General features: G+C 47.0%; 1 protein-coding gene across 2 annotated transcripts in view; it reads left to right on the top strand.

Annotated features, from left to right (window-relative positions):
* The first annotated feature begins 533 nt into the window (after positions 1–533).
* Positions 534–10405, top strand: part of DISC1 (DISC1 scaffold protein) — a 368262-nt gene continuing 358390 nt past the window's right edge. For both annotated transcript variants that reach the window (XM_082638731.1, XM_082638730.1), the window contains exon 1: positions 534–1778. In XM_082638731.1, coding sequence (XP_082494857.1) covers positions 1091–1778 — 688 coding nt within the window. In that variant the 5' untranslated portion in view covers positions 534–1090. The remainder of the gene's footprint in view (positions 1779–10405) is intronic.

The following is a 10405-nucleotide window of genomic DNA, read 5'->3' as shown; positions in this document are numbered from 1 at the left end:
TTTACTAGCATTCTCATCGAAGAACCCTATGATTAACTGGCCAGTGCCATAGGTTTGTGGCGGTCAGACTCTTCCGGTTGCTGCTTTGACTCTGCTGTCCATTACAGAAACTGTGCCCACGATGCCTTTGGTGATTCATTGCCACCATGTGGCCCCAGCTACTCTGGGGCCCAATTATCCTCACTGCATTTAAGGACCCACACTGCAGTGGCATAGTTCCCACTATAATTTCTGACCTACAGAGAAGAGCTGACCAACGATGCTGGGTCACAAAGTTATTTTTCCGAGTCACGGTGAATGGTGTGCCCTCTGGACCCTCTCGGAGTGAGTAAGCAGGTCATATGTGATACATCCACTCTAATACTTCAACCTCCCTAAGCCTTTAGATAATGCCTTTCCAGTATACCAGGGCAGTTCTGGTATTTCCACTTCATTTAGTGTAGGTCAGCTCTTGCCCCATGTTTCTGTCAACTAGCTAAACAAACAGCTTTTTTCTAATCTCTCAAGCCACAGCATTGAGTCCAGATGTCTGCTCCGTGGTCTACACCGTTAAATTCAGCTTGATCCAACTTTTTTGTTCCTTCCACCATCTTCCCACATGCTTCACATCCACGCTCATATTCATTCCATCCCACAACTCTCAGACTCCTAAGCACATCCAGGCGTTTTCACTCACACGGTTCTTATCTCGTGAAGGACCTTGACCCTCCTGTAGTTCTAGCAAGATCCTTTCCCTTCCTCCAGAGAGCCTTTCGGATCCTTCTTCACGACACTCCCTCTTACCCCAACTTCTGCAATGTTTTGTGTCAAACCTCTGGCTCGTGGCATATTCCACTGCATGCTGTTATTTAGTTTTATACGCACATATTTCTCCTCCCCGCTGGAGGGGAGCCCCTTAAGGGCAAGAACCGTGTCTGACAGGTGCGGCGTCAGGGATGCTCCAGGAGCCCCCTTGAAGGAACCGAAGAGGAGGGGAGTCGAGCTCGGCACGGATCGCAGCTGTGTCCTGGGATGGCTGCCCGAAGTGGAGAGGGGGATCTGGGACGAGTCCAGTGCTGCCAGAAGATTCAAATAGTTGGATCCTCATTTCATGTTGAACTGCTCGTCCCCCTCTTTCCCAGTGTGGTCTGTCGTCTCCCCCTCGTTCTCCTTCCCCCGTCCCTCTCCTCCCCTCCATCTCTTCCATCAACCCTTTGGTCACTTCCCTAATCAGCGTCTGCGAGGCACCCTCGTGGACCCGCCCCGCCCCCCGCCCCAGGAAGGCCTCCCAGTTTCTCCTTCTCCGAACACCCGTTCTCCCCACCGCACTTCCCCTCTCGTTTTCGTCCAGCAAACGGGCGAGAGCGAAAAGCAAACTTCCGGAGGTCCGGGACGCAGGCTGTGGGCCCGCCGGCCCCGCCCGCCCCAGCCGCTCGCATGTGCGTGTGTGCGTACTTGTATGCGTATGTATGTGAGCGTGCGTGTGTGCGCGTGCTTGTGTGCGTATGTGTGTGAGCGTGTGTGTGTGCGCGCGCGCGTGCCGGGACCGAGGCTGGGGAGGAAACCACCCGCGCGGCCCGGGAGGAGGAAGGAGCCTCCCCTTCCTCGCCAGCCCCCTCCCCACTTCCCGTCCGACGCGGCCGCTCGCTTCGCCCGCCGCGGGCCTCGGGGCGCACGGAGCCCGCCGGCCGCCGCGGAACTGGAGGCGGAGGAGGCGGAGCGGGAGGAACCGGCGGGGCGCATGCTGGGCGGGGGTCCCCAGGGCGCCCCGGCCGGTGGCGGCGGGGGCCACCGCGCAGGTAGGGGTGCTGTCACGGCGGCCCGGCGGGTCGGGGCGGGGGTCCGGCGGGGGTCCGGCGGGGAGGGTGCGCTCTTCCGTCTGGAAATCGTGCAGGTCCGGGCTGCGCCGCTGTTAACATCGGGTTTATGCATCCTTGCGAGGTGAGGGAAACTGAGGCAGGGCGCGTGGCGCGCCGCGCTGGGATCGATGTCGCGCCGGGTCCTCCCCAAAGACCGTGCTGAGATCCCGGGAGCCGCAGTTTTGGCAGCAGCGCCGGTCGGGTCCCGGTGGCCGAGGAAGGCGGCCGGGGCGCGCTCGGGTTTGGATGCGCCCGGGGACTGCGCCGTCCGAGCCTCGGGTCGCCGTTCGCCCTCACCCGCGCACCCGCGGGACAGGGGGCGCCCGGTGCCGAGACCGCGTCCCGACCCCGGGCCGAGTCTCGGCTTCCACCCCATCGGCACCTGGAGGTTGGGGTGGGTTGAGGAACGTGGTGCTGGCACCGCCCCAAGTGGCTGCTCGGCGAGCAGTTTCTCCTCAGGTTTCCTCGGCAATAGTGACGCCCACGCACGGCTCGGAGCGATCCCTCAGCTTCCACCGCCCCGAGTACGGGTCACGCTGTCAACACTGACACTAAGGCCATTAAGTGCACAGTTGCTTTTCAGGAACGGCAGGACGTCTCCTACCATCCTCACTTTTAAAATACATGCAAAGGAATTTGAGACTTTGGGAAGAGAATGAGGTTTGGAGTCCGGGAGTATGTGTCCTTGCTGCGCCAGAAGAGGGCCGGGCAACTTTGACAAGTCCTTTAACATCTCTGAGCCTTGATTTCTTCGAATGTAGAAGAGAACACTGCTAACCCATCCCCTCCTCCACTCCCACCCCCCAATCAGGTCCCATAGACTTGCTGTGTGTGAAAGCACTTTGCAAAACGTATGGTCAGTTGGGCAAATGCGATTTGTACAATACCAGAGTCTTAAGAGCTGGGGTATGAGGCAGTCAGCCTGCATCTCAATCCTGGACTTAGTTGTGCCTCAGTTGCCCCATTTATGAGGTGGGGACAATGACAGTGCTACCTCATAGGGTCCCTATGGGTTCAAATGTGGCCGTGGGACTTCCCTGGTGGTGCAGTGATTGAGAGTCCGCCTGCCGATGCAGGGGACATGGGTTCGTGCCCCGGTCCGGGAAGATCCCACATGCCGCGGAGGGGCTAGGCCCATGAGCCATGGCCGCTGAGCCTGCGCTCCGCAACGGGAGAGGCCTCAACGGGAGAGGCCACAACAGTGAGAGGCCCGCGTACCAAAAAAAAAAAAAAAAAAAAAAATGTGGCCGTGGATGTGAACCCCCAGCCCAGAGCTGAGATACACAGTAAGCTCTAAATAATAACCTTAGTTGCTCTTTTCACTAAGCAAAACCTAATTAATTTGGAGTGGTATAGAAAAACCAGTTTGATTTGATTAAAGTATGAATAGCAGAGTTTTTTTTAAGGAAATTTAATCTTATTAAGTTCAGGCATGGCACATAAAGTCTTTTGAGGGTCAGTTGAGACCTGGCACTGAGCAAAAAGAGGCCTGGAGCTGCTTTCTAAGCTCCATGATCTTGAGCCTCAGTTTCCTCATCTGTTTACAAAAAAAGATAAAATGGGGACAGTAACTTTTTGGACTGATAGAGCTGCCTGAAACTCAAATGAAGTAAAAGATCTGAGAGCTCCTTGAAGCATACGAGTCACAGCACGATGTAAGACATCACTGCTACCAAGAGCAATAAGAACATCTGCAATTTTTTTTTTTTTTTTACCGCTTACGGTATGCCAGGCAGTCTTATCAGGAATTGCTCTGATGAAATCCGCCCCAGACTGTTGTAAGGTAGATACTTACAATCCTCTCCCTGTACAAAGCTGAGATGCAGGGTCACCCTGCTTCTTTCCAAAGGTCACGTGGCTGTTTAGGGTACAGCTAGGATTAGAACCCTGGTGTGGGTGCCTCTCACAGCTGTGTTCTCAACCACTGGCCAAACTGACATTATGCAGACGAACTGTAGTTCAGAGCAGACCTGTGTTAGAACAATTGATAATAATATACCCTGCATGTTTATAGACTCCAAAATATGAGTGAATTGTTAGCCCTGGCAGAAGAGACTTTGAAATAATCTTAATTGTTTTCATCCCTATGTAAAAGAAAATCCCATTTTAAGCTGTCTTCTTGTAAAAATAAGCAGTGAAAATTTGCAGAGAAAAAATGTACTAAAACCTTCAAAAAACGTATCACAAGAACTCATCAGAAATCCCCTTAAATAATAGAGGGTTGAAAAAACACTTTGAGAAAAAGGAAGAAGAAAGAACTCATCAGAGATCTCAAAACTAAATAGAATCTGCATGAATATTTTATTTTAACATGAATTTGCCAGGACCCTTAGGATGGCACAAGACGGGTAAACTGGGATTGAGGCTTTTGGTGTCATGGTTACCTGGCAGGGCTGGGACCCAGGACATTTCTGCAAGGACCTCACTGTTCACCTGAGATGCCCCCAGAAATGGACCGTCAGGCAAAGTCTGTGCACCTGAGGGAGAGTGAGTGCCGGGTTTCTGTGTTGCAGAAACAATCCCTAATTCAAATGTTTCCCTTATTCTTTTTTTCCTCTTTTATTCTTTTTTCTTTTTCCAAAAGTAGTGGGTGCTCGTTACAGGAAGCACAGAAAACTACAAACAAGAAAAAGAACACTGAAAACCACCGCAATCCCAGCAATGCAGACCAATAGTTTGGTGTCTCTTTTCTTGTAAGCCATTTCTGTGCCATGTTCATCAATTTATATCTACTTCCAAAAAACTGCATGCAAACTATTACTGTTTCATGAGATGACAAAAATAACAGTAGCTCATTGCTCAAACATTAAGACATTAGAAAAAAAGCCCACATTTATTATGTTCATTAAAACTTTTCCGTTTAAAAAAAATTCTTAAATTGTGGTCGAAGAAGGATTAGCGATTAAATTGTTAATGTTTGAATTTTATTGTGATTTTGGTCAGAGTTTGATGAAAGATCTTCAGAGTGAAGAGAGGATACAGGGGTGACCTTTAAATAATAAGATCTAAAGACCAGCACAGAACAAAGTTTCTGAGTATAAAATTTTTAGATTAGGATCATTAGACCAGAATTAGAATAATCTTTTGGACGATGATGATACTAATTCAGCTTATATGCCGGGTTCTCATGCAAAGCCAGCAGAGAGCACTGCTTCCAGAGATGCCCTGGGCAGCCACCCTGGGGCTGGGGCTGGTCCTCTCTGGCATAGCTGTGCCACTTTCCAGCCAGCACCATTTAGTAATGTAAGCCTTTTAGCCCTTGGGAATCTTCTCTTGTTCTCGATTTTAATGACTGTGGTGAAAATTCCTTAGCAAGTATCTTTCGTGCAACAATCATGCAATTTAGGAAATACTTGCCACAGATGCTTTGACCATTCTGAATCCATTTCCTCTTGAAATCAGAGTTTACCAGCTGCTTCTTTGAGCACAGACTTCACCATCAGCATCCCATTTTTTCATACCAGTGGTAGGGGGAAAGGAGAACTGTGGCTGACCAGTGAGTGACATGGTATTTCTATTTGGCTTTGGAAGGCAGTCAGGGGCCCACATGGTGTGCTCAGCTGCTGACATGACCATCGGTTTTCTGTCTGCTTCCTTTCATCTGGCCCTCCTTCCTTTTGGCCACTTGCCTCCTGTCATGGCTCAGAAGTGGACGGTAGAGATAGGCTTCCTGAGATCACTAGGGTCACTTCTTGGTTTTCGGGTCTTATAAAACAGAATCACAGAATTTATTGCTGGAAGAAGCTTCAAACGATCAGGTGGTCAAATCTGTTGAGTTCTGGCTGGTGAGGCACGGACAAGTGCAGCTGCTGAGAAATATATATTTGGTCCTTATAATGGTAACCGTAGGTGTAGGGGGCCTGATCTCAAATGAGGTAATTGAAATAAATAGCCCTAGATTCTTATTTTCAGTCAACTTCAGGTTAATTTGCCAAACATGTTGCCTTGCGCTCATCCTGAAAATACATGGATATAATTCTACCTGTTCAACCCCTGCATTTGCCTGCCATGGTAGGACTTTTACCCTTTATTTGCAGATGGCTTTGAACTCTCAGAGAAATGCAGTTAAGACAGGAAACTCCTGGAGGTGGGGTACAGCTGTCTGCAGGGATGAGTCACATCAGAGTCCTGATGGTTGTGAGAGACAGTAGAGATCAGGGTGTCTGGCCTGCTCAGTTTATAGGTGTGGGAAGTGGGTGAGAGCAGCAGAGTGAGTGTTAGGATTTGGGTCCTCTTATCTTCCTTGGAGCTGTTTCCATAAGCATGCTTCACTCTATAGTTCTGCATAATTCCCCTCTACTTAAGAAATATTAAATGAATTGAAACCAACTCCTTATTTATTTATTTTTCAGCTATCATGGCTCTTAAACACTTAAAATTCTGAACGGTTACTTTTTTCACATTGTCACTGATCTGTAAGAATCCATTGTTCATTAACTCATTAGTCATTCATGCAACATTTAGAGGGCCTTCTTGGCCCAGAATTAGAAACAGAGCCACAAATGAGTAGGGTATCACTTTTTTTTTTTTTTGAGGTACGCGGGCCTCTCACTGCTGTGGCCTCTCCTGTTGCGGAGCACAGGCTCCGGACGCGCAGGCTCAGTGGCCATGGCTCATGGGCCCAGCCGCTCCGCGGCATGTGAGATCCTCCTGGACTGGGGCACGAACCCATGTCCCCTGCATCGGCAGGCGGACTCTCAACCACTGCGCCACCAGGGAAGCCCTAGGCTCTATTTTTGACACAGGAGAATGTATGTGTTTTGAATTTATAAATGGAAGCATATCTCATCTTACTAAAATACTGATAGGCAAAGGAGGACAATTTCACAGCGGTGGAATAAGAAAAAAAGTAAAGAGAGATAAATGGGGGCTCTGTTTCTCATACACTGGAAGCATAGACTTGTGAAAGCTGTTTTGTGATTACCTATCCTCTGCTGAAAAAAGGTTTGTGTACCTCAGTACAGTTCTTTTTTTTTAATTAGGGTGTAATTGACACTAACATTATATTAGTTTCAGGTGCAGGACATAATGATTCGGTATTTGTATACATTGTGCAATGATCATCACAGTACGACTAGTTAACATTCCTCACCTTAGAAAGTTACAAAGTTGTTTTTTTTTTTTCTGGTGATGAGAACTGGTAAGGTCTCAACTCCGTACAATTTATTAATATTTCCTTGATGCTTTCATTATAGCCATAGTGAAATGTGAGACAGCTGACCTTGGGTATAGATAATCTTCATTCAATTCAAAAAGTAGATCTGGGGCCTCAAATTTGCTTGACTCTTATCAATGCTTTTGTTTTCCTCTGTCTGGTTATAGAATTCTCTCGTAGAAGAGACACTAATTTATCCATTTATTCATTCCGTTGTATTTATCCGTTCAGGAACATTTATTTGGCGCCTACTGTATGCACGGCACTGTGGTGTACCCAGCAGGGTGTTTAAAGATGTATCAGATTGTCCACAAGGACCATCCAGTCGAAAGGGGAGATCTAACGAAGCCTGGTGCTCTTTCTGGGTGATTTAAGGCAACCCTCAGATTTTCGCAGCCACTATTAGGACGCTTCTTCCAAAGGCATCTCAGTCCTTCCTGTGTCTTCCCAGTCCTGACACTTGATTGTGTCAGTATTTCTCTGCTCAGTACCTCCTGACAGTCAGGCCTGCATGCTGCTGCCAGGATAATCTTCCTAAAGCAGAGATCTGATTAGGTCACTGTTCCCCCGTGCAAAGACTCATTATTGTCCTGCAAGCAAATTCTTAGCATTCCTTTCCAGGCCTTCCATAAACAGGCCACTAAATCCCTAAAATGGACACTCTGGCCCTTTTACTGCACACTTTATTCTGTCCACCAAGAACATGATGGAATCTGTCCTCTTTGCCCCCAGTCTCTACACATCTTGCCAGTAATACTTCCCAGCCTTCTCTGGTCCTCTGGGATCATCTACTTTTTTCCACTTCTTCTGTTACAGTTTGTTGTGTATTTAACCTGCCTTCCCAACTCCCATGTAAACCCCTTCAGCTCAAGGAAGCTCTCTGGTTTATCGCCTTTCCCCTCATGTATGTAGTACATTCATGGTTTATTCCACTCTGACTGAGTTGAATTAAACGATTTATTATATTTTAGATTGAGCAATCCCGTGTGTGGATTAACTCCGTCTTATTATTTTTATGTCTTTCGAAACCAAGCAAGAGTTGCAGAAGTTCATCTCAGTTCAAAAGTTTATTGAAACGCACAAATCACATTGCCGGATACCGTGGTGGCTCTTTAGATTAAAAAAAAAAATGTGTAGATTGTTGTCCATACCCTTGAGAAGCCATGGTCCAGGGGAAAAAAGAGAATTAATTTTTTGAAGTTTCTGGATGCTGTTTCATCAGAATGGCAATTGGGATACACCAACATTATCAAGAAATAAGCAGCACCTAGTAGGTACCCAGTGAATATAGGATGGATGGATAGATAGGTAGGTGAGTGGAGGAAGAAAGAAGGAATCCTGTAATTTAGAATTTATCGATTGCAGTGTTTACTGCTGGGTATAACAATTTTGAAGATAATTTAGTCAAGTATTGATTTCCACACTTGTATATAAAATGTGCTGCTCTTCATATAGGAAGAGAGAGACTAGTCCATCTATAGACACTCTGTTAATTTCCTGGCCGTGGTGTTACCATTTAGTCAATTTCACTCACATTCACAGCGGCTGGGAGGCCCGCAGCTGGTGGGGGCCAAACACGTTGATCCCACACTCATGACCTCATCCTCTACCCAGCTGCCTAATTGGCTTTGGGGATTGTAGGATGAGTTCTGAACTATTTCCCGACAGGGCAGCTTTTGTGTGTCCTCCTCTACTTGACTCAAATAGTCATTTGAACGGAAAAATGGACAAATTCTGTCATTTTAATCCAACTTATATTTTCTTGACTTTAGGATTTGGGATTATCTAAGTACATTCATTCCAATAAATACTGGAATGTTTTTGAAACTTTTTTGAAAAGCATAAGGTGATATATAAGGAAAGGTATTGATATTGCTCCTGTTTTTCCCAGTTTGCTGAGGTGGAGTAGGGCTCAGTGAAAATAAAATGAGATATCCCAAAGGGGTTATTTATCTTAGGCTGATCTTGGGGTACATTTATATTGACTCTGCTTTTAAAATTGTATTCTGCTTTTTAAGGAGCATAAGACCCTTTTAAAAAAACAATATCCTATCCAAATTAGGAGACTGCCTTTCCCAATACAATGAATAATTATTCATCATTACAGAGCCAGGAAGGGGTGAGTCAACCAGAAATTTAGTGGAGAGAAACACACTCTTTTGGATATGTCTTTGCATTAGTCTGGGCTGAATTTCTTGTCTTATTTATCTTCTTATCATTTGTGTTAGACCCGTAGTAGGAATAGAGACTTACCGAATTGCATGGGTTTAAACTAACATTGTAATTTGACCACCGTGGCGCGCAGGGGAATTGCTTCCCAACCGGTGGTGGCTCCTGAAATGTGGCATGGGAGCCTCAGGCAGCAGCTGGGTTAGGAAAGGCAAGGTAGGGCACATGTCTTAAAGTTGCTTTTGCATGCAAACACAGTCTTGAACACACTGCCTGTTCAAGATCAATGCAAATGGTGAAAATTTCTAAAGGCTCTGCCATTCACACATTGCATAAGAGAAAAATGTCAGCTGCCCATATCAAAGCACGCCCTGATGATTTTAGTTTGGAGTGGCTTTAGAGGACCCAGGAAGCATGTGGGGACTGCAGCACCCCAAGCTGACCTTTGGCACTGCCCCTGCCCCTCCAGAGCCTATCACCCAGGATGTTCATCACGTATCAAGATGTACTGTGAATTTCTGAAACATCGACCAATGCACCTTTTAATGGAAGTGCAGAGGTGGGTGGCAGATTTCTTTTAAATTGTGATCAATTACTTGTCATTGATGTGGCTAAGTGATGGTTAACTGTGACTGGCTGAGTGGCCGGATGGATAGGATCAGGGTCAGGACTCTGGGCAAGTCCTTTAATCTCTCTGAATCTTAGTGTCCTTCCTTGTCAGCCCTCAGTGTAGAATTGTGGTAAAGGTCTAATCCGATCATTTATATGAGCGCATCGTAATCTGTACTGTTTACATGTAAAGCATTGTCTTGATGGTAAACTCGCTAATATCTCCTCTAACATCAATCCTGCCTGTGATCTCAGTTTGCCTTATAGCTTGTCCCTCACACCCTAATCCAGGTCCCTGATCCCTTATCTGAATCGCATTAGTGTTTCTGCAGCAAAATAGATGCTCATGCCCTTAACTCAGTGGGATGGATAGACTCTCCATCGCTTTACGTCTGTGCACACGAGGGCTTGCAGATTCCTGCAGGATGCATGAGGGGAAGCTCGCGGTTCTCAACAGGGACTTCTGGAGTTTGGAATTTTCGATGATGCATCATGAGCTTGTACCTAATCGTTGTTGTACTCGTTTTGCTTCTTCTCCTCCCCTTCCCCTCATTTTCTTCTGCTGCATTTCCAGTTCTTAGCCTCAGTGGCTGTTGTATTATCTCTGCTCTTCCCGAGATGGGCCCCCGATATG

The sequence above is a fragment of the Mesoplodon mirus genome, assembly GCF_964341445.2.
Source record: "Mesoplodon mirus genome assembly, chromosome: 2".
NCBI lineage: Eukaryota > Metazoa > Chordata > Mammalia > Artiodactyla > Ziphiidae > Mesoplodon > Mesoplodon mirus.
Note: the sequence above shows the minus strand (reverse complement) of the source record. Positions and strands in the feature narration are given on the sequence as shown.